Here is a 25,327-nt window from a genome sequence, read left to right on the forward strand (position 1 = left end):
CCTGGGCATCTAGCGGTAGGTGACATATGCTCCTCACTGAGCGAGATTGGGTCCCGTTCGGGAGATCGTGGGGGCTCCCAGCAGACGGATAGGGGATAAGTTCATTTCGGCTGCATCACCCCTTTAAAGCAGATAACTTGTATGCTCTGGTTTTTCTGTCATGTGAACAAAGCCTTAGAAGGTAATAAAATGTATAAATGTCTTGTTTTAGTTTGTGTTCAGACCCTGACTGATCGCTAGAATGAAAGGGAGAGAAGCACGTATCCAAAGGATAGGGGATAAGATGTCTGACCGTGGGGGTCCCGCCACTGGGGATCCCTGCAATGTTGCATGCGGCACCCACCTTTTTCTTGTCTGGAAGGTCTGGGTCGCGACCACTGGAACGGAAGTCCGTGACGGCAGGACTCTGCCCCCGTGTGACGTCACTCCCCGTCCCCTCAATGCAAGTCTATGGGAGGGGGCGTGACGGCCGTCACGCCCCCTCCCATAGACTTGCATTGAGGGGCCGGGGAGTGATGTCACACGGGGGGGCGGAGTCCTGACGTCACGGACTTCCGTTCCAGTGGTCGCGACCCAGACCCACCAGCGCTTCCGGACAAGAAACAGGTGGGTGCCGCATGCAACATTGTGGGGATCCCCAGCAGTGGGACCCCCGCGGTCAGACATCTTATCCCCTATACTTTGGATAGGGGATAAGATGTCTAGGGTGGGAGTACCCCTTTAGGAATGTAAAAAAATTCCTCTTAAAATAAAAACACATTTACTCATGCATATTTATTTTATTTCTTAAAATTTTTATGACAAAAATCTAACCGAATAGTAGAAACATTCCACAGACTGCCTGAAATTACGCCACACCTAGAGCATTCTGGCATGTGTTGAGTCTTTTATATTTTCCTATTGGCTTCCATCTAACATCTGGCTGTTTTTTTGTTTTTGTTTTTTAAGCTCAAAATGCCACAAAACCACAAAAATACACAGTGACACCACCCTTGCTGTGTAGTTGCAAGATTGTCAGTGGTCATAAAAAAAAAAAAAAAAAAAGTATATCTACTGGCATAAAAGATAAAAACATCTATATGTAATGACCCAAAATCCAGGATATCAACTACCGCTCTGTTAAGAAATTCTAGCTTTACCTGCTGAGTAGCCTGGATGGTGTACATTGCGATCATAACTAATATGTACACTGCTTCGCCCTGGACGTTTTGGAGGGGGGGGAAGCTGTACACACTGCAGACTCATGTAAAGAGAAGGGGAGGGGCAGGTCAGGGAGCTGGGGTCTCACTGATGTCTGCTGTGTGAGAGAGGCAGAAACATTGCATTGTAGACGAAAAAGTAAGTGGCCCTGCATGTATGTATGTATGTGTGTGTGTGTGTGTGTGTGTGGATATATGTGTATGTGTGTATATCAGTGTGTCTATCTAATGTGTATGTGTAAGAATATATGAAGCCAGTGTGTGTGTGTAAGTAATAATGGGGGCTGCAATCATAGCCTCCAACTGTTGCAAGACTAAAACTCCCAGCATGCCTGCACAGCCAAATGATGTGTGGGCATGCTGGGAGCTGTAGTTTTGCAACAGCTGGAGGCACCCTGGTTGGGAAGCACTGGACTGAGGTGAGGGTGGGGGTGGAGGGAGAGGGGTTATCACAGTGAGTACCCGCCCCCCTGCTTCTGGTGGACAAAATTAAGGTATTTCAGAAATAAAGCAAATTCTTTGAGAAATATAGGTCACAGACACATTAAAAAAAGTACATGTACATATAACAGTTTTTTTTTTTTTTTGAGTGATCTGAAGGGTACGCTTTAAAGCGAAACTGAGAACTCCGTACGAGGTATGGAGAGGCAGGCACCATCAGTTGGGGCATAACGCAATCTAAGAGAAGGTCTTTTTCCTTACTTTGCCCATGGTTTGTCAAGTTATATTCATGCTGTTTTGTAATGCCGGTGAATAGTCGGAGGGGCCGACTGAGACTCGCAGCAGCACCCCTCCTCCCCACCCAATCCCGCTCCTAGCATGGAGCCCTGTACCTCAATCTTGCAGGACCAGCAAAATAAAAGGATTGCATTATGCCTTAACTAATGGAGCCTGCACCATTGTATCTCGTAGGAGGTGAGGGAGGCACTGGGCTCGCTGTGCAGCCGGCGTTAGGACATTTGTAACTTTTTGTTTTGCTTAACGACGAATCAGAGCTCGATTCTTTAATGACGTCATTCGTCGACAACGAACCCTGTTATCGATAGTAATCGATAATACCGAGTAATCATTGCAGTCCTACTAATATTCGCGTCTTCGACTCCCGCAGGATATGCTGTTAGTGATACTTGGGGCAATTATTATAATCATGTGATTTAAAATATATTAAAGATGGCTTTCTCCAACGGGGAGGTTATCTGGGGTATTACTTTCCATCTGGGGATCCACATCATGCATTTTTTTTTTTTTCTCTCCTTCTCCTCAGCTGGTGTTATTTCCAGCAGGAGACAATTTCCAGCTATATAAATAGGGCTTATTTTGCTGATATGGGCAAAAAAGGCTGTTAGGAAGGTGATTTTAGGCTTATGTGAAATCCCTTGTAACTATAAGAATGTATAGTTAAATGGGCACTCTCATTAATACTAACTTTTGCTATTGCACTCCTTATGGTAAATAAAAAAATCTTTCTAATGTACTTTAAAAAAAATAATAATAATAATAATTTTCTATGTTTGTGTTTAAAAATAGCTGCCACTAGGTGTCTCCCTACTTGTCCAGAGAACATTCCCCCCATCCTTAGCACAGACTGAACTCCTGCTGGCCTGGCAGAAATCCAAAATCAGGATATGCTTGGTGGTTGGGTGTGAAGCCTTATCCAATCATAGCGCATCTCACACACTGGGCTGTGTGTAGCAGAGTGAGGGAGAAAGTTCTCCCCTGTATGGCTTCAGATGATGTCATGCCTGCTGGGGAATGCCCCTTCCCAGTCTGTGAATCTGACTGAGACTGAGCAGAAAATACAGAACAATATCAAGGTAGAAAACTAAAAAAATTATAAACCAGCCCCTGCCTTTATTTTTATCATGATGGGGGCAGTGAACTGGGAAGATTACAATATTTAACAACATCATGAGGTACTCTTTAATGCATACCTCTGATGATGATGGTCCTGGAGATCTGTATACATTTATCTTTCACTTTCGAGCCCTAAACTATGGCGATCAGAAGCGGATTTGCCAGAAGTCCCATGTAAGTCTATAGAGCTACTGGCAAATCTGTATCCTCCTGATCATGATAGTCTCTGGCTCCAAAGTTTCTACAAATTTCTACAAATATACTACTTCCGTGGCCATCATCAGAGGTATGCTTTAACAGAAGGAATGACAAAAACTTTTTCTATGGGGTTCTTCTTATGCCAAAATGTTGTCACCCCCACCAACACCATAGAAAGAGGATCATTTCAGACAAAAATACTATAGTTGCTTTCTTGGCTGGACAAACTGGAAACCTCATTGATTACCATTGATTCTCTTGGTTCAGGTCTTTAGACCCATGGTTAAGCCAGGATTTGTGTTTGTATTAAAGGGGTACTCCAGTGGAAAAAAAAAAAAAAAAAAAAAAAAAAAATATATATATATATATATATATATATATATATATATATATATATATATATATATATATATATATATATATATATATATATATATATATATATATATATATATAATATTATAATCAATTGGTGCCAGAAAGTTAAACAGATTTGGAAATTACTTCCAGTACTTATCATATGCTGTATACTACAGAGGAAGTTCTTTTCTTTTTGAATTTCTTTTGTCTTTCCATGGTACTCTCTGCTGACACCTCTGTCCATGTTAGGAACTGTCCAGAGCAGGATAGGTTTGCTATGGGGATTTGCTCCTACTCTGGACAGTTCCTGAAATGGACAGAGGTGTCAGCAGAGAGGACTATGGTCAGACAGAAAAGAAATCCAAAAAGAGAAGAACTTCCTCTGTAGTTTAAAGAAGCTAAGTACTGGAAGGATTATGATTTTTTTAATAGAAATAATTTCCAAATCTGTTAAACTTTCTGGCACCAGTTCATTTAAAAAAAAAAAAAAATTTTCACTGGAATACCCCTTTAAACTTGTCTGATACTGGCCATAGCTGGATTCTTGCCCAGTTGTCATATATGGCCATCTTATGTCTACCCCATAAGGTTTTTAGACTGACACAACTTTTTTGGTTTCATTCCATAATGGTTGAGTGAAGGTACTTGCCTCTGAACCTCCACAGCCTCCTATCCTGTAACTTCACATAAATGAAGCTGACTTTTCTTTATTGCGTTTGGTCTCTCCATGTTTCTAGTGAAGTCACGGGCCGGGTGAGTATTCATGTATTGATCCAGCTAGAAAGCAGATGATGTGGAGAGATCACGGGGAATGTGCGCTCTGTGCAGGTGATGTACACGGGTTAGGTGGAAAATCTAGTTGGACAGGTTTTGATTTGTTAAGCTTTTTAGGAGCAGCATTCCATGAGGTGACCCGGTGGTATTGTCTTGGTAATCTGTACTTCTTTTGTTAGTTTTTTCCTAAGGTTAGAAAGGTCTTTTTACACAGGCCGATCGAACATCAAGCATTTCTTCCTGATCATTGCCCTGTGTAAACATCCCAGTGTTTTTCAGCCGATCGCATTGTTTGTCAGCAGTGCTTTTCTCCATTTTCTGCTTACGAGCAATGTGTGACTATGGGCAGAAGACTTTAAACAAAGATGGAAGAAACCAAACACTGATTGACTTTCTATATGGGCGATGTGCACTTGACACAATTAGTTACCCCCCCTCTGTGCAAAAGGTCCTTTACTGTCGTATGGGTTCTCAGAATGAATTCCCAGCAGAATCCACTTGCTGCAGAATCCCATTGTACTCCACAGAACTTCCAAGTCCGGACCATGTTAGGGGTGGTTGCGGACTATATACTTGTAGCATATTCTAATTTTGCTTGCTGCTCATGTTATCCTGGTATATATCTTCTGTATAATCCATATGCTATATCCTTTGTATAAATTTAATAGTTTTATAGTGCGGGTCCACTTTAGGCCTCGGATGGCCTGGTGCCCAAAACTTGTGACCACCATGATGTTCATTTTAAATGCATGGCAATGTTTCTTGTGTGTTTTTTTTTTTTTTTTTTTTTTTTTGTGCTGAGCTGTTATATGGTTAATATGTGTTGATGACATTTGATACGATACAATAAAGCCCTGCATCTGGATTGGCATCCCGGGGGTCCTGCAGGTCTCAATATAAAACTTGTGGGCAAGGGTGGTAATGAAGTTGCTTTAGGCAGTCACAGAACATACATTGGGTACTGTTTAGAAGTCAACTGTACTTCTAGCACCAGTGTGTGATGTGATTAGACACACATGATATTGTACACTATATGATGGTGCACCCTATAATGTGGGTTACCATACAGAGCACCATCCAACATAAGGCCAGTCTTGGTTGTGGCTGTTGAAAATCTGTTACAGGAGTGTTATAAGGCCCTTTTCTCCCTCATTTACTAAATTAAAGGGTATCTGTTATTTTTTGAAACCTTTGATCTTATGGCACCAATAAAATAATGATGGATGCTTTACTGTAGACCTCACAAGCAGGTCAGGTAACTTCAGTAGTGTATTATCATCTATCCACAGTATTGGTAATATATGATCACCACAGGTCCCATCTTCTGGGTACCCAACCAATCAAGAGGTGAGGGTTTTGGAGTCCCTCATGATATGGTTAACTTAATCTTGGGATAACCCCTCCAAATGAATAGATGGTCAAGCAAATGCGCTGCCACTCCATTCAACAGTTCTGTAGTCTTTGAATAGCACAGCCTTGCATATTTTTTACCACCGCTTCACTCTAAGGGGCTCTGGGCCTTGTTCTCCTGATCAGCGGGGGTCCTAGCAGGCATGCACCTCCAGATGTTTTTGGCTTCCCTATACTTTGAGAACTGCTGCTTTTAAATTAAATCTATATTTTTTAATTGTTAAAGGATTGGAAAACTTATCCCCTATCCTAAGGATAGGGGTTAAGTTTCAGATCGCGGGTGGGTCCGACTGCTGGGACCCCCACCATCTCTCATACGGGCCCCGGCAGTTAGCAGGAAGGGGGCGTGTCGACCACCTCACGAAGCGGTGGCTGGCACATCCCTTCAATACAACTCTATGAGAGAGCTGGAGCTCTTTATTCGGCAATCTCCGGCTCTGCCATAGCACTATATAAAGGGGGCGTGGCGACCAACGCTTCATGCATTGGTTGACACGTTCTATCTGACCGGAGAGCGGGAGCCCCGTATGGGAGATTAAGATAGGGGATAAGTTTTCCAATGCTCGACTACTCCTTTGAATCTTTCCTGGGCAGTAAATGAGAGCTCTCCATTCATTTCTGACATGTCTTTCTTTCGTCTTTTTTTTTCCCCAGGTCCTTTCACAGATGTCGTTACAACAAACCTGAAACTCTCGAACCCCACAGAGAAAAATGTTTGTTTCAAAGTGAAGACCACAGCGCCTCGCCGGTACTGTGTGCGACCTAACAGCGGGGTCATTGATGCTGGCTCCTCAATCAATGTATCTGGTAAATCTAGGTTCACACTGAGCTTTTGCATTCGTTTCACTTGTTCTGTTACAGTATGTTTAATTTTGCTTTATACAAAAGCATTTAACAATTTGCGGTTGACTAACCTCTTTAACTTAATCTTTAGTCGCATATAAATCTACATGGACATCCCTGTAGAGTCTGCAGCTGCGTGAAAATCTGGTATCGCCTACTGTGGGAGACAGCTGAACCCCAAACAGAAAAGGCACAGACAGTCTGTGTATTCACGCTGATCAAGTGACACTGCCCATTTAAATAACCAAATAAGAAAGTTTTTTCCCTATCGCCCACGACAGCACCCATGAAGACCGCCCCCTCATCCGAGGGACAGGAACAGGTACAACTTGCATATAAGGATGACACGGGCTGCTATTCCCCAATTCTGTTTCCTGTCCTGCGGAGGAATGGGACGGGTCTCCATTACTGAATTGCATATAGGGATTAGGGGACTGGGTGCCCTGGTCCAAATGGGACTTACAGGGTACCTCTAGTGGCAGAAGACCTCTAGCGAGATGCCGCTGCAGAGTCTGGTGCAGCCTCTCCCCGCCTGTGTATGGCGCACGTCTCCCGGTCCCTCTTACTCCTTTTGGCGCCGGGTCTCCATGCGGGCTCTATCCTCTTCCAGGTTCACTACGGGTGGCCGGGGAGGGGGCGGAGCTTGCGTATGTGAATGGAAGAAGGATGGGGGCGCTGCGGCCTATGGGAAAATGCCCAGAGATGGGAGGGTCCCATGACGTCCGGCCGGGAAGGGCGGAAATCCAGCAGGGGATTTAAACCGGAGAGGTGCTAAGCCAGTCCCAGGACCTCTCCAGACCTTAAAGGAGAAGGACTTCGCTCCAGTCCGTGGACAGATGGAGCAAACAACCCGCACTGAGAATATGGAACCTGTTGTGGTATTCGAGCAGATACCTTAATGGTGGTTCTATTTACTGTTTTAGGCTAAGGAAGCCCCTAAAAAGACTAAGTCTAAGAGGAATGTGTACTATGTAGAAGAAAGCTGGATTCTGCTTGTATGAGTTTGCATTGTGAATCCTGTGTGAAGAAGATTGTGGAGGATGAGTCTCCAGCATTTACCAAGAGCATGCAAGAAGTAGTCAGAGAAGAGATTAGGGCATGTATGTTGACTTGGGTATCTGTACAGCCGGGTGCGAGTACCAAAATGGCTTCCATTCAGCCGCCCTTGTCTGTTAATTTGGATGAGGCAGATTATTTTGAGATGGAAGGAGGAGAATTGGAAAAGGAGTCTTAAGTTTTGGATGGTCATAGCGGTGATCTATTTCCTACTGAAAATGTGGACGGATTGGTCCGAGTGGTTAGAGCGACTATGAAGCTAGAGGATAAAGTTGAGCCTTCGTCTGTGCAGGACCATATGTTTGAAGGTCTTACACCCAAAAAGAGAATTGCCTTTCCAGTTCATGATTCCTTATCTTCTATCATAGTCTGAATGGCAGTATTCAGATAAAGTTTGCTGTGGTACCAGGAATTATAAAAAGAAAATATCCTTTTCAGGAAAAGAATTCTGTGAATTGTGACAGATCCCCTAAAATCGATCCACCTGCAGCTAAAATGGCTAAAAAAGCAGCCCTACCATTTGAGGATGCTGGTTCTCTAAAGTAGAGATGAGCGAACTTACAGTAAATTTGATTCTGACTCAGGTTCAGGATGGCTGACTGAATAGTCTCCATACGGAATTTTTCGTATTTCAGGAAACTATTCAGCAGCTTCAGATTTATTATAGTGCGGAAGGAGCCATTTGGTTTTCTTACCAAGAAGAGGGTCGAATAGTAACCTCGGCCCCGCTTCAGCTCTGGAACCAGAGTCAGAACTACTTTCTCTAGAAGGGAGAATACTTCCTAGGAAAGAGTCTCCTAGGACTGTATCCACCTTTTCCAGCCCACCAGAGCACCTGAAAGCTGAACTAATTTATGCAGGATAAGTCATCAACTGCCGAGCCGAGAAGTTCGTGACGAATCGAATTTACTGTAAGTTCGCTCATCTCTACTCTAAAGGAACCGATGTATAGGAGGGCGGATGGCTTCCTGAAAAAAACCTGGGAGGCAGCCGCTGGCTCCTTCTTAGACGCGTGATTGCTACCACATCAATAGCCAGATCTCTAAGGTTCTGGATTGATCAGCTGGGGGATCAAATGAGAGATGGTACCCCAAGAGAACAGCTACTACAATCAATACTAATTTAGTGGCAGCAGAAGACTTTTATTTCAGATGTTTCCGCAGATAACTGGTTGCCCGAACTTTTTCATGTCTCCTGACCTCCACGTTTGTTCAAACAGATCTTCGAGCATTTCCAGAGAAGCAAGCTGCCTTGGAGAAAGAAGTATTCTCCCTTCTAGAGAAAGGAGTTCTGACTCTGGTTCCAGAGCTGAAGCGGGGCCGAGGTTACTATTCGACCCTTTTCTTGGTTAGAAAACCAAATGGCTCCTTCCGCACTATAATAAATCTGAAGCTGCTGAATAGTTTCCTGACATACGAAAAATTCCTTATGGAGATGATTCAGTCAGCCATCCTGAACCTGAGTCAGAACTGTTTCATGGTCACCCTGGATCTGAGGGACGCATACTATCATGTCCCGATTTTCCAGGGTCACCAAAAATATGAGTGGCAGAGTTTTTCTAGGGAATTCCTTAGTGCACCTGCAATTTCAAGCTCTTCCCTTTGATCTGTCCCAAGCTCATGGCGAAGGTGATGGCCCATGTGAGGGAACAGGACATTATCTTAGTTCCATATCTAGATGATTTTCTCTTGGTGTCGAATTCCAGGGACCTCTTGATTCATCAGGTCCACAGAGTACAAGATATCTTACTGAAGTTAGGCTTGGAAGTGAACCTAGAGAAATCCCAGCTAGTTCCTTCCCAAATATCCTTCTTCCTAGGGATAGGGCTAGATTCTACCCGCCAAATCTCCTTTCTTCCTCAGTCCAAAGTAGCTCTGGTTCAGAAGTGGGTTTCTCAGTTGTTAGAACCGAGGGAGATTTCAGTAAGGTTGGCTTTGTCAGTTCTGGGCCTGTTAACCTTCTGTGTAGGATCGGATTCTGAGCCAGTGGGACAGAGCCCCCGATTTCTTAGACAATCAGATATCCCTCTGAGACAAGTAAAAAGATCCCTTCTCTGGTGGTTAGACCTAAAAAAAACCTAGAAAAGGGTATCCCCTGGATAAAGGAAAACTAATTTATCCTGACCATGGATGTAAGCCCCTTGGGGTGGGGGCTTACTAGGAGTTCCTAGTCCTACAAGGTCACTGGAGTCGAGAGGTGTCCAGAGAGTCTCAGAATCTGAGGGAGTTGAAGGCAGTCCTGTTCGCCATTTCTCAATCCCTTCCCCTGGTTGCAGGAAAGGATCTGAAGATATTGTCAGACAACTCCACGGTAGTAGCTTACCTGAATCATCAAGGGGGAACCAGGTCCCCTTCTCTCATGAGAACCTGTCACCATATCTTCAGATTTTTGGAAATTCATCTAAGTTCCTTTTTTGCTCTCTATCTAAAGGGATCCCAAAACTGCATTGCGGACTATCTCAGCAGACATCGCCTAAACCAGGGAGAATGGGAGGTGGATCAGTCAGTGTTTTCCCAGATTTGTCAGCATTGGGGCACTCCTCGCGTAGTTTTGTTCGCATCAGGTGCAAAAACAGAAAACTGGAAAAGTTCTATTCCCTGTCCCCAACAGACCATCCCTTGGGGAAAGATTCCTCTCCCCAGTGTTGGCGCAGGGGACTCCTTTATGCCTCCCCTCCAGTCAGGTTGCTCCCGAGGATCTTGAAAGATCAGAGAAGACAGAGTGAGAGTAATAGTATTTGCCCCGTTACAACCACTTGAATCCTCTCGGAAACCCCGAACCTTCCACGTCAGGGACCAGTTTTGCATGCCGAGACCTCCAGTCGGCATGGCTGTTGAAAAGGGGATCCTAGAGCAAAGGGGTCTTTCATATTGTGTGATCACTACTCTACTAGCAATTAGAAAGAAGGGAACGTCCCAAATTTACTTAACATGGAAAGCCTATGGTAGATTTGTACAAGACCCTATTGATGTGCTTAGGTCCCCTGATATCTCAAAAATCCTAGATTTTCGGCAGGCAGGTCTAGATAAAAATCTCAGACCTAGCACTTTAATGGGTCAAGTATCTGCCCTTAGTGCCCGCTTTCATTATAAATTAGCCGATCCTCCCTGGATAAAAAGACTTCTTAAAGCAGCAGTCAGGATGTCTCCAGTAGTAAAACAATCTGTTCCCCCCTGGGATTTAAATATTGTCCTAAAAAGTCTTACAAAAGCCCCATTTGAGCCTTTGACAGAATTACGTTTTAAAAGTTCTTACCTTTTAAACTTGTTCTTGTTAGCGGTCACGTCGGCTAGACGGCTTGGAGAAATCACTAGTTTTACCATTAATGAACCTTATGTGTCCATTTTGGATGATAGGGTGGTGTCTTCTCCTGATCTGGCTTTCCTCCCTAAGGTGGTCTATGACTTCCACAGGACTCAAGTTGTTACTTTACCCTTATTCTGTGATAATCCGAAAAATGATAGGGTTTACAGTTCATTCTACCAGATCAGTTTCCACATCCTGGGCAGAAAGGGCCTCAGCCTCCATACAACAAATTTGCTGAGCAGCCACTTGGAGTTCTCCTCATACCTTTTACAGGCACTATAGATTAAATCTGATGAGAGATGAAGATCTCTTTGTCGTAAAGTACTCCAGGTCGTAGTCAACTCCCCCCTAAATAGTTTATTCTATTCTACTCTCCATGGGTGCCGTCATGGGCGATAGGAAAAACATAACTTACTCCTACCGGTAATCGTTTTTCGTTGAACCCACAATGGCACCCACTAATACCCTCCCATGTTATATAAAAATAAAACAACAAAATCTATATTAACCCCTTAACGACGCAGGACGTAAATGTACGTCCTGGTGAGGTGGTACTTAACGCACCAGGGCGTACATTTACGTCCTATACATGACCGCGAGCATCGGAGCGATGCTCGGGTCATGCGCAGCAGGGACCCGCTGGTAATGGCAGCCATCCACGATCGCGCAGATGTCCGCCATTAACCCCTCAGATGCCGAGATCAATACAGATCATGGCATCTGCAGAAATGCGGCACTTAATGTGGAAGATCACCTCGCCCGCAGCGCTGCCGCGGCAATCCGATCATCTGTAAGTTTTATATATGCAAATGTGGTATAAAAAGAATTACAGATCACGGCGCAAAAAATGAGCCCTCATACCGCCGCTCATACGGAAAAATGAAAGTTATAGGTCAGCAAAATAGAGGGATTTTAAACGCACTAATTTGGTTAAAAAGTTTGCGTTTTTTTAAAAGCGGTAGAATAATAGAAAAGTATGTAATCATGGGTATCATTTTAATCGTATTGACCCACAGAATAAAGAAAACAGGTCTATTTTACTGTAAAGTGTACAGCATGAAAACGAAACCTTCCAAAATTAGCAAGATTGCAGTTTTCTTACCAATTTCCCCACACAAATAGTATTTTTTTGGTTGTGCCACACATTTTATGGTAAATTGAGTGATGTCATTACAAAGGACAACTGGTCGCACAGAAAACAAGCCTTCTTACTAGTCTATGGATGAAAATATAAAACAGTTATGATTTTTAGAAGGCAAGGAGGAAAAAAACGAAAATGTAAAAATAAAAAAGTCCTTAAGGCCCAAATGGGCTGAGTCCTTAAGGGGTTAAGGCAGTTGTATAGCAAAAAGTTATATAAATAAAAATCGTGTCCAGGCTGTCTTATTATGATAGAATAAAAAAATTAGGAATGCACCGATATTTTGGCAACCGAAACACAACAACTAAAAATAGTGTTTTCAACCTTAAACACTTAGGTACGCCCCAAACGCCCTGGTACTTAAGGACCCAGGGCATACCTGTACGCCCATGAAAATTTTGGTCCCTGCCCGACTGCGGATATCTATCTGTGGAGATTTCAGGTCATACGGGTCTCCGGTGACCCGGAAAATAAGGGGGATCAGGGCTGTCCAAGACGCCCACGAAGGGATAGGAGTGGGGTGGCGACCGACCAATAGCAGATCGGGGGCAGGGGGTTAAAATTCAGTTCCCCCGTTCTGCCCACCCACAATAATCCGGGCAGAACGGTGGAACCGTCCTGTGACCGGAGCGGCGGTGGAGGTCCACTTACCGGCGACGGTGGGCGGCGTTCCTCTCCCTGGTGTGGCGATCCTGCGACTACAGAAGCCAGTGAGTTGTTGCCTAGCAGCATCTGGAGGGCTACAGTTTGGAGACCACTATATACAGTGGTCTCTAAACTGTAGCCCTCCAGATGTTGCAAAACTACAACTCCCAGCATGCCCAAACAGCTTTTTGCTCTTTGGGCATGCCGGGATTTGTAGTTTTGAAACAGCTGGAGGGCTACAATTTGGATATCACTGTGAGGTGCTCTCTAAACCGTGGCCCTCTAAATCTTGCAAAACTACAACTCCCAGCATGCGCGAACAGCAAAAGGCTGTCTCGCCATGCTGGGAATTGTAGTTGCGTACCTCCAGCTGTTGTATAACTACATCTCCCAGCATGCCCTCCGGCGATCAGTACATGCTGGGAGTTGTAGTTTTGTAACAGCTGGAGGCACCTTGGTTGGAAAATACGGAGTTAGGTAACAGAACCTAACTGAAGGTTTCCAACCACTGTGCCTCCAGCTGTTGCAAAACTACAACTCCCAGCATCCACGGTCTGTCGTCCTGTGACCGGAGCGGCGGTGGAGGTCCACTTACCGGCGACGCTGGGCGACGTTCCTCTCCCTGGTGTGGCGATCCTGCGACTACAGAAGCCGATAGCCGACAACTCTCCCCCTGCTTGTCCTGGGGTCCTCCTGAGTCCAACCCACCCCTCCCTATCCTCTGGCCAGAGACTGCCGCCGCCCCCTTCTCTCCCCCTGCCAGTCCTTAGTCCAACCACTGCCCCATTGCCTCCCCCATCCCCGGTTTTAGAATTACCTGTTCCCGGGTTCCACGCTACTTCTGGCTCCTGCGGTGTCCTGAGCTGTCACTGTGCGCACTGACGGTGATGTCGCATTGATGACGTCACTTGTCATTGCGCAGCAAAGCGCAGAACGCTGCAGGGGCCAGAAGTAGCGCGGGCCCCGGGAACAGGTAATTATAAAACCGGGAATGGGGGAGGCAATGGGGCAGCAGCGGTCCGGGTGGGGGGGGGGGGTCGGTTTGATTATCGGCAAGGTAATTGCCGATACAGATAAAGTCCAAAATCGTGAATATCGGCCAAACCTAAAATCAACTGGTGCCAGAAAGATAAATTATTCTATTAAAAAAATCTTAATCCTTCCAGTACTTATCAGCTGCTTTATACTACAGAGGAAGTTCTTTTCTTTTTGAATTTCTTTTTGGTCTCACCACAGTGCTCTCGGGACATTCCCTGACATGGACAGAGGTGTCAGCAGAAGAGCACTGTGGTCAGGCAGAAAGGAAATTCAAAAAGAGAAGATCTTCCTGTGAAGCATACAGCAGCTGATAAGTACTAGAAGGGTTAAGATTTTTTTTTAATGGAAGTAATTTACAAATCTGTTTAACTTTCTGTCATCAGTTGATTAAAAAAAAATTTACCCTTTTAAGCCGAAAGGGGGGAGAAAAGGCGAAAAATATTGGGGGTGTGTCTTATGAAAGAGGCTTGGTTTGTAAGGTGCCAGTCAGGAGTTTTTAGCATTGCTTGACACATGTTGCTTAGAGGCTCTTAGATCAGCTATCCAGAGACTGGCCCCCAAGGCCACTGAGACCACCCGATCTCCAGCAGCACTTACTGCCGGCAGCTCATCAGAGCTACAGCAGGCTTGTAGTTTTCTGTGACCTTAAGTTATAGTGCAACATGCTGGGAGCTGTAGTTTTTGTTTGGGACAGCTGCCCAGCCATAGGCTGTGTTAGGGCATGCTGGGAATTGTAGTTAGTTTGACTAACTGCAACTCCCGGAATGCCCTCACGGCCTATGACTCTCAATGCAACTTGCCCTGCTGATAATAAGCTAAGGATTCCCCAAATGTTGTTTATTTTTGTTGTGCGGACTGCAGTGCACGATTGAGGCCTGCTATAGTGATCACGCGTCATTGTCGGCGGGGTACCATTTGATTGAAAGAGCAGGAATTGGCTAGAATTGCTATAGTAACCGAGCCCAAGATCAGGCCTTCCCATGCGATGACTGTCTGCGTCCTCCTCTGTACACGTGTAGTTAAGTAGCTGGGTGTGCGCTTTTAATTCATATGTGTATCAGTTCATCTATTATATGGTTCTTCCCTCAGATACTCCACCCGATATCCCAATTTATTTCATTAATGAGCTATCATAAACACGTCATTGAGACGCCTGTAGAACAAACAGAAAACACTGTCCACATGGCAGCCAGGAGTCACAACTGGCTTTGTGGTTCTGTCAGTTATTGTAATCACTTAATTACTGCTGCAGTTTCTAGAATTAATTTCATTGATATGCTGGGTTTGTATTGTATTGTGTACCGTATATACTCGAGTATAAGCCGAGGCCCCTAATTTCACCCCAAAAACCCAGGAAAAGTTATTGACTCGACTATAAGCCTAGTGTGGGAAATAAATCACCCCCCCCCCCCCCCCCCGTCATCATCCAGACCCCCGTCATTAACACCCTCATCATCATCCAGACCCTCGTCATTAACACCCTCATCATCATCTTCACCCTGTCATCATCCCACACCCCCCTTCATCATCACTGCCTGTCATCATTACCCTGTCATCTTCCCACACACCCCCCTTCATCACCACTTTCATCATCCCCCCCCCCTGTCATCATCACCGCCTGTCATCATCCCCTTATCATCCGACCCCCCCCTTCATCATCACCACCTGTCATCATCCCCCCCCCTGTCATCATCACCGCCTGTCATCTTCCCCTTATCATCCGACCCCTCCTTCATCATCACCCCCTGTCATCAGCCCCCCCCCCCCTTTCATCATCACCGCTTGTCAATGTTACAGTGTTCTTCAACCTGCGGACCTCCAGATGTTCCAAGACTACAACTTCCAGCATGCCCGGACAGCCATCGGCTGGGAGTTGTTGTTTTGAAGCATCTGGAGGTCCGCAGGTTGAAGACCACTGCAGCCTTCGGCATCATCCAGACCCCACCCCCTTTAGTTTTGTTCTCCCCATCGCTCGGCTGATGGCTGTCCGGGCATGCTGGGAGTTGTTGTTTTGAAGCATCTGGAGGTCCGCAGGTTGAAGACCACTGCAGCCTTCGGCATCATCCAGACCCCACCCCCTTTAGTTTTGTTCTCCCCTTCGCTCGGCTGATGGCTGTCCGGGCTTGCTGGGAGTTGTAGTTTTGAAACATCTGGAAGTCCGCAGGTTGAAGACCACTGAGGGCGGAGAGTTCACTCGAGTATAAGCCGAGGGGGTTGTTTTCAGCACGAAAAATCTTTCTGAAAAACTCGGCTTATACTCGAGTATATACGGTATATACATTAACAGTCTGATCTAATGTGTGTATTTTATCTCTTTATTTTCAGTTATGCTCCAACCCTTTGACTATGATCCTAATGAGAAAAGCAAGCATAAGTTCATGGTCCAGTCCATGTATGCACCGCCAGACACCACCGACATGGAAGCCGTTGTAAGTATACAAAGCCATATTTATTTTTTTATGGCATATCGCAGACCCAGCTTTTGTGGATGTCATGGTGTCCAGGCCATGTAATGCTATTGTGTGGGTATGTGCACAAGGGCAAAAAAATCTCCCATTGATTTAAATCTGAGACCTGGTACCACATGGAAAGAAATCTAGAAATCATTGGGAGCTTCATGGCCTGCTGCCCGCATGTTCAGCAGGCTGAACACGAGAAGATTCTTTTTTTTACCTATATCCAGACTCTTCATATTAAAATGTTATCCCAATCTATAGTATATGGGCTAAGTGTATGACACGACCGCTAGGCCCTTCTGTGATCTTAAGAATGGGGGGTCCCAAGTCTCCTATGTGCAGGACCACTACTGCTTCGTTTATTGAGTGGACAATGTCAAGGATAGCAGAGAATGGAGAATAAAGCTATATACCTAACATCCCCATAGACATAATTGGAGCAGCACCCATGACCACCACATCATTGTGCGTGAATTTTCTCTTTATTTGAATGGATATGTTGTATATACCTTTTTTCTAAAACTTTTTCATACTTTGCAGTGGAAAGAAGCTAAGCCAGATGATTTGATGGATTCGAAACTCCGGTGCCTGTTTGAGCTTCCTTCTGAGAATGACAAGCCCGTAAGTATCTTCTGGTTAGACGTATGCTGGGGCAACTATTTTGTGCCCTGGACTAGAGATGAGTGAACTTACAGTAAATTCGATTCGTCACGAACTTCTCGGCTCGTCAGTTGATGACTTTTCCTGCACAAATTAGTTCAGCTTTCATATGCTCCCTTGGGCTGGAAAAGGTGGATACAGTCCTAGGAGACTCTTTCCTAGGACTGTATCCACCTTTTCCAGCCCACCGGAGCACCTGAAGGCTGAACTAATTTATGCAGGAAAAGTCATCAACTGCCGAGCCGAGAAGTTCGTGACAAATCTAGTTACTGTAAGTTCGCTCATCTCTACCCTGGACCAAAACGTTTGATGATGAACCTGTGCTGACACGTTATTGCCAATATTAACTCCTTAACGACGCAGGACGTATATTTAAGTCTTGACCCCGCGTCATAGCGGGTCGGTCCCGGCGGCCGTCAACGGACGGGACCCTCAGCTAATACAGGATATCACCGATCGTGGTGATGCCCTGTATTAACCCTTCAGACGCGACAATCAAAGTTGACTGCTACTTCTGAAGTGAAAGTATCCCGGCAGCTCAGTCGGGCTGTTCAGGACCGCCGCCATGAAATCCCGGCATCCCGAACAGCTTGCAGGACACCGGGAGGGCCCTTACCTGCCTCCTCGGTGTCTGATCGGCGAATGACTGCTCCGTGCCTGAGATCCAGGCAGGAGCAGTCAAGCGCCAATAACACTCATCAGTAGCATGTTAATATATACCAGTGATCAATGTAAAAGATCAGTGTGTGCAGTGTTATAGCCCCCTGTGTTAATAAATGTGATTTAACCCCTTCCCTAATAAGTTTGAATCGCCCCCTTTTTCCTTCAAAAAGCAAAACAAAAACTGTATAAATAAAAATAAACATCTGTGGTATCGCCGCGTGCGTAAATGTCTGAGCTAGAACTATAAAAATATATTGTTAATTAAACCGCACAGTCTATGGCGTACACGTAAAAAAAATTCCAAAGTCCAAAATAGTATAATATTTTTGGTCCCGTATGCGGAAAAATAAAAAAAGTTATAGGGGTCAGAAGAGGAAATTTTTAAACGTATACATTTTCCTGTACGACAAAATCAAACCTATATAAGTAGGGTATCATTTTAACCGTATGGACCTACAGAATAAAGATAAGGTGTCATTTTTACCGAAAAATGCCCTGCGTAGAAACGGAAGCCCCCAAAAGTTACAAAATGGCTTTTTTTTTTCTTCAATTTTGAGCGTTCTGAAGTGGCAGCAATGAGTCCAGATCTAAATCCCATTGAACACCTGTGGAGAGATCTTAACCTGTTGGGGACGAAGGGCGTATGCATACGCCCTTGTGTCCTGGTACTTAAGGACGTATCCATATCTATCAGCAGGCACCCCGTGCAAATGCCCCCCCCCCCCCCCCATGTCAGCGATCGGCGCAAATCGCAAGTGAATTCACACTTGCGATTTGCGCCGATTCCGGGTCATTACGGGTCTATGGTGACCCGGAATAGAAGGGGGATTGCGGGTGTCTAAGACACCCACGATCCCCCTAAAGCGATAGGAGTGAGGTGGCATGGGTGCCACCCCTCCTATCTCTGCTATTGGTGGTCTAGACGCGAACACCAATAGCAGATCAGGGGCGAAGGTGTTTACTTTCGTTTTCCGTCCTGCCCTCCCACAATAGGCGGAGCAGAACGGGGAAAACGAAGAGGAGCGGCGCCGACGTCCACTTACCCCTCCAGAGGCAGTGGAGCAACGGCGATCGGCGGGCGGCGACGGAGATCTGCGGCGGCGTGCGGCAGAAGACGGCTCCCGGATGCAACAGAAGCCGGTGAGTAGTTGCCTAGCAACATCTAGAGGGCTACAGTCTGAGACCACTATAGTGGTCTCTAGACTGTAGCCCTAAAGATGTTACAAAACTACAACTCCCAGCATGCCCAGACAGCTTTTTGCTGTGTGGGCATGCTGGAATTTGTAGTTTTGCAACAGCTGGAGGTCTGCAGTTTAGAGACCACTGCACAGTGATCTCTATACTGCCCTCTAGATCTTGCAAAACTACAACTCCTAGCATGCCCACACAGCTGTTTGCTGTCTGGGCATGCTGGGAGTTGTAGTTTTGCAACATCTGCAGGTCCACAGTTTGGAGATCACTGTTCAGTGGTCTCTAAATTGTAGCACTCCAGATGTTGCAAAACTACAAATTCCAGCATGCCCACACAGAAAACAGCTGTCTCGGCATGCTGGGAGTTGTAGTTGGGTACCTCCAGCTGTTGCATAACTACATCTCCCAGCATGCCCTTCTGTGATCAGTCATGCTGGGAATTGTAGTTTTGCAACAGCTGGAGGCTCACTGGTTGGAAAATACTGAGTTAGGTAACAGAACCTAACTGAAGGTTTTCCAACCAGTGTGATTCCATGCGTTTCAAAACTACAACTCCCAGCATGTACTGACAGACCGTGCATGCTGGGAGTTGTAGTTTTGAAACAGCTGGAGGTCCCCCCCCCATGAGAACGTACAGGGTACATTCACACGGGCGGGTTTACAGCAAATTTCCTGCTTCAAGTATGAGCTGCGGCAAATTTTCGCCGCAGCTCAAACTCCTAGCGGGACCCTCACCGTTACCCGCCAGTGCGAATGTACCCTAAAAACACTACACTACACTAACACCTAATAAAGAGTAAAACACTACATATACACCCCCTTACACTGTCCCGTCTCTCCCCCCCCAAATAAAAATGAAAAACGTATTGTACGGCAGTGTTTCCAAAACGGAGCTTCCAGCTGTTGCAAAACAACAACTCCCAGCATTTCCGGACAGCCACTGACTGTCCAGGCATGCTGGGAGTTTAGCAACAGCCGGAGGCACCCTGTTAGGGGTATTCTTCGCCAGTGATTCCCAATGTCCACCCCTATGCAATCCCTAATTTAGTCCTCAAATGCGCATGGCGCTCTCTCACTTCGGAGCCATATCGTATTTCAAGGAAACAGTTTAGGGTCACATATGGGGTATTTCCATACTCGGGAGAAATTGCACTACAAATTTTGGGGGGCTTGTTCTCCTTTTACCCCTTATGAAAAGGAAAAGTTGGGGTCTACACCAGCCTGTTAGTGTAAAAACTTTTTTTTTTTACACTAACATGCTGGTTTTGCCCTTTACTTTTTATTTTCACAAGAGGTAAAAGGAAAAAAAGACCCCCAAAATTTGTAACACGATTTCTCCTGAGTACGGAGATACCCCATATATGGGCGTAAAATGCTCTGCGGGCGCACAACAAGGCTCAGGAGTGAGAGCGCACCATGTACATTTGAGGCCGAAATTGGTGATTTGCACAGGAGTGGCTAATTTTACAGCGGTTCTGACATAAACCCCAAAAAATAAATACCCACATGATACCCCATTTTGGAAACTACACCCCTCATGTAATGTAATAAGGGGTACAGTGAGCATTTACCCCCCACAAGTGTCTGACAGATTTTTGGAACAGTGGTCCGTGAAAATGAAAAATTTAATTTTTTTTGTTTGCACAGCCCACTGTTCCAAAGATCTGTCAAACGCCAGTAGAGTGTAAATGCTCACTGTACCCCTTATTACATTCCGTGAGGGGTGTAGTTTCCAAAATGGGGTCACATGTGGGGGGGTCCACTGTTCTGGCACCACGGGGGGCTTTGTAAATACACATGGCCCCCGACTTCCATTCCAAACAAATTATCTCTCTAAAAGCTCAATGGCGCTCCTTCTCTTCTGAACATTGTAGTTCACTCACAGTGCACTTGATGTCCAAACATGGGGTATTTCCATACTCAGAAGAAATGGGGTTACAAATTTTGGGGGGAATTTTCTCCTATTACCCTTTGTAAAAAAGTTAAATTTGGGGAAAAACCTGCATTTTAGTGGAAAAATATTTTTTTTTCATTTACACATCCGACTTTAACAAAAAGTTGTCAAACACCTGTGGGGTGTTAAGGCTCACCGTACCCCTTGTTACGTTCCTTGAGGGGTGTCGTTTCCATAATAGTTTGCGATGTGGTTTTTTTTGCTGTCCTGGCACCATAGGGGCTTCCTAAATGGGACATGCCCCCCAAAAACCATTTCAGAAAAACTCACTCTCCTAAATCCCATTGTTGCTCCTTCGCTTCTGAGCCCTCTAGTGCACCCGCCGAACACTTGACATACACATATGAGGTATTTTCTTACTCGAGAGAAATTGGGTTACAAATTTTGAGAGGATTTTTTTCCTTTTACCCCTTGTAAAAATTCAAAAACTGGGTCTACAAGAACATGCGAGTGTAAAAAAATGAAGATTTTGAAATTTCTCCTTCACTTTGCTGCTATTCCTGTGAAACACCTAAAGGGTTAACACACTGACTGAATATCATTTTGAATACTTTGAGGGGTGCAGTTTTTATAATGGGGTCATTGATGGGGTATTTCTAACCAGAAGACCCTTCAAATCCACTTCAAACCTGAACTGGTCCCTGAAAAATTCCGATTTTGAAAATTTTGCGAAAAATTGGAAAATTGTTGCTGAACTTTGAAGCCCTCTGGTGTCTTCCAAAAGTAAAAACTCATCAATTTTATGATGCAAACATAAAGTAGACAAATTGTATATGTGAATCAATATATAATTTATTTGGAATATCCATATTCCTTATAAGCAGAGAGCTTCAAAGTTAGAAAAATGCAAAATTTTCTCATTTTTCATGAAATTTTTGAATGTTTCACCAAGAAAGGATGCAAGTATTGCCGAAAATTTACCACTAACATAAAGTAGAATATGTCACGAAAAAACAATCTCGGAATCAAATTTATAAGTAAAAGCATCCCAGAGTTATTAATGCTTAAAGTGACAGTGGTCAGATTTGCAAAAAATGCTCCCATCCTTAGGGTCATAATGGGCTCCGTCCCCAAGGGGTTAAAATTGCTGTTGGGAAAAGGCGCCTTCCAATAAGAGAGACCTGGAGCAGTTTGCAAAGGAAGAGAGGTCCAACATTTCGGCTGAGAGGTGTAAGAAGCTTATTAATGGTTATAGGAAGCAACTCATTTCAGTAATTTTTTTCCAAAGTGTGCAACCAAATATTAACCCCTTTCCTCTTTGGCGATTTTTTTTTCATTTTTGCACTTTTTAGAAGGTGAGGAGGAAAAAACAACACTTTAAATTTTCCACCTAAAAATCCATATGAGGGCTTGTTCTTTGTGCCAACAATTTTTACTTTGTAATACCATTAATCATTCCATTACAAAATCTACGGCAAAAACAAAAAAATTGTGGGGCAAAATTGAAGAAAAAAAGCCATTTTGTTAATTTTAGCGGCTTCCGTTTCTACACAGTGCAGTTTTTGGTAAAAATTGCACCTTTTATTTATTCTGTAAGTCCATATGGTCACAAGGATGCCCAATTTAAATAGGTTTGATTTTATTTTACTACTAAAAAAAATTATAACTACATGCACCAAAATTAATACGTTAAAAAATGTCCTTCTGACCCCTATAACTTTTTTTAATTTTTCCATGTACGGGGTGGTAGGAGGACTCATTTTTGCGCAGTGATCTGAAGTTTTTATCGGTACCATTTTTGTTTTGATCACTTTTTAGTAATTTTTTTATGGTATAAAAAGTGACCAAAAATACGTGGTTTTGGACTTTGTTTTTTTTTTATGTGTACACTAGAGATGAGCGTACTTATCCTGCGTAAATTAGTTCAGCTTTCAGGTGCTCCGGTGGGCTGGAAAAGGTGGATACATTCCTAGGAAAGAGTCTCCTAGGACTGTATCCACCTTTTCCAGCCCACCGGAGCACCTGAAGGCTGAACTAATATATGCAGGAAAAGTCATCAACTGCCGAGCCGAGAAGTTCGTGACGAATCGAATTTACTGTAAGTTTGCTCATCTCTAGTGTACACCATTGACCGTGTGGCTTAATTAACAATATATTTTTATAGTTCGGAGAGTTACACACGTGGTGATACCACATGGTTTTTTTTTTTATTTACACAGTTGTTTTTTTTTTTATGGGAAAAGGGGGGGTGGGGGTGAATAAAAGGTTAACTTTTATTTTTGTTTTTGTTTTGCAATGTTATAGCCCCCATAGGGGACTATAACATTGCACACCAGTGCAATTTCCTACACTGATCACTGCCATGCAATAGCATGGCATTGATCCGTGTTTTCGCCACTCGACTGCTTCTGCCTGGATCTCAGGCACGGAGCAGTCATTCGGCAATCGGACAGCAAGGAGGCAGGTAGGGATCCTCCTTGCATCCTGCAAGCTGTTCAGGATGCTGCGATTTTACTGCGGCGGTCCCGAACAGCACCACTGAGCTAACCGTCAATGTTTACTTTAGTTTTAGACGCAGCGATCAAGTTTGATCGCCATGTCTAAAGGGTTAATGCTGGACATCAGCCCGATCGGTGATGTCCGGCATTAGCAGTGGGTGCTGGTTGCCTATTGCAACCGGGACCCACCGGGTATGATGCGTGCTTCATACCTCGGGAGCTACAGATGGATGTTAATGAACGTCCATTTGCGGCAAGTTGTTAAGTTAAGGGTGCCAATAATTTTTTCCAGCCCATTTTTGGAGTTTGGGGTGGCATTACGTCCAATTAGATTTTTTTCCTCCCTTTTTTGGTTTAGTTCCAATACACACACAAGGGAATAAACATGTATAGCAAAACGTGTGTTACTGCAATCCTTTTTTGTGAAAAATTTCAGGGGTGCTACCTTTACGACCATGCGTTTTTTTCCCCCCCATATGCAAGCCTGGGCGCACAGGTTAAAATGTGTTTTGATGAATAAACTCTTTACTATATCTATTGCATGTCATGGTTTCTGCCTCTATTTTGAAAATAAATGTAAAAAAATTCCACAAAAATCACTTGTGGACCACACAGTGGAAAACTTCTGATAGAGGAGATTACAATAGGTTTGACGGGAGTCCTTTTATGTTTGTTACATTTCAGCATGAAGGTGAAGCAAACAAGGTCCTCTCTAGCAGTGTAACAAAGGCAGAATCCACCTCCATGTTCAAATCCATAAGTTCCAGTCTGGACGACTCTGAGCAAAAGAAGGTCTTTGAAGAAAACAAGCGGCTGCAGGCGGAAATTCAGAGACTACGAGAGGACTATAAACAGCTTAAGGTAAGGCCATAAAGCCTGGAGTGATACTTGAAGTTACATACAGCTGTTTTTGCCACTGTGTCCCCATGACAACACTTCCTGATTTTAATGATTCAGTCTTGTCATCCAAATCACCATCTGCATTAATATCCACTGATAAATTCAGTTAGGATTTAGACTTTTTTGATTCACACAAGGGTTGTCTCGTGGCAGACATAGAATTTTCCATAAGTGTCTTAAAGGCAAGGATCTGACAGCAATAAACCCAAATGATTGCTATAATGAATTGGCTATGGTTCTAGGGAAGTCGGCTCTGCTTGGCCGCCTTATTGTAAGCAGGGCTAGAGTGGTTCTACCCTTTGTCTTGCAGCGGAAAAGTCACAGCGGTCGTATGTATGATGATCAGACTATATTCCATGCAATTTATAGAGGAACTAGGACCCCCTGTGATCATGAGAACAAGGGTTTGGACTAGTTGTGTTTGCATGCGTCCACTCCACTGTTTATGGGACTGCTGGAGATGACACAGAAATCGGCTTTCTTTATCAGTCCCATTGACAATAAATGGAGCAGCAATGTGCCTTCAAATTGAAGACTAGGGACCTCTGTTCTTGAAAGTGCACAGAGAGCAGAGCGCTCGCTCACTGCCTTCATTAACATAATAATAATGTGGGCGGGGCCAACTGGGGATTATATAGGAGGCAGGGGAACTTGGTCAGCCGGCTTCACGCCTCCAATGTGTGCTGGGGCGCATTAGGAATTAAACTATTTACAAGAAGAACACAACACCTAGTGAACGTATTTAAGTAACCCCTCATTTTACAGCTCTTCACCTGCACCAAGTATACTGGGTTTATTGCAGGTGAACTAGCTGTGAGATTCTCTTTTAAAGGTTATCTAGGATTTAAAAAAAAAACTGATTTCTTTAAAAAAAAACTGTACTACCCTTGTCTTTGGTTGTGGGTGGTTTCGTAGCTCAGTTTCATTGAAGTGAATGAAGCAAAGTTATACCACAGACAACCTGCGGGCGGGTGTGGTGCTGTTTTTGGAAGATATTAGCTGTGTTTTTTGTTATTTATTTTTATTGCTCTATAATTTCTTAACCCTTAGAGGACACAGGCCATACAGGTACGCTCTGGGACATCAGCAATTCAGCGGCAATGCAAGGTTTCTGATGGCTGATCAGATCGCCTGCGGTACGACTGCGGGAATCAGAGCTGCCAAGATGGCAGATGGAGATCTCCTTACCTGCTTTGGGCCATCATCATGGGGTCGTCTTCTCTGGTCTGCCTTCTAGGAGA

General features: G+C 44.4%; 1 protein-coding gene across 1 annotated transcript in view; it reads left to right on the plus strand.

Moving 5' to 3' along the window:
• VAPB (VAMP associated protein B and C) overlaps positions 1-25,327 on the plus strand; it is a 54,014-nt gene that overhangs the window by 26,382 nt on the left and 2,305 nt on the right. Inside the window, exons 2-5 of the mRNA XM_056548382.1 lie at positions 6,450-6,602; positions 16,150-16,253; positions 16,821-16,901; positions 23,871-24,047. Coding sequence (XP_056404357.1) covers positions 6,450-6,602; positions 16,150-16,253; positions 16,821-16,901; positions 23,871-24,047 — 515 coding nt within the window. The remainder of the gene's footprint in view (positions 1-6,449; positions 6,603-16,149; positions 16,254-16,820; positions 16,902-23,870; positions 24,048-25,327) is intronic.

Source organism: Hyla sarda, chromosome 12 (genome assembly GCF_029499605.1).
Source record: "Hyla sarda isolate aHylSar1 chromosome 12, aHylSar1.hap1, whole genome shotgun sequence".
In the NCBI taxonomy this organism is placed as follows: Eukaryota; Metazoa; Chordata; class Amphibia; order Anura; family Hylidae; genus Hyla; species Hyla sarda.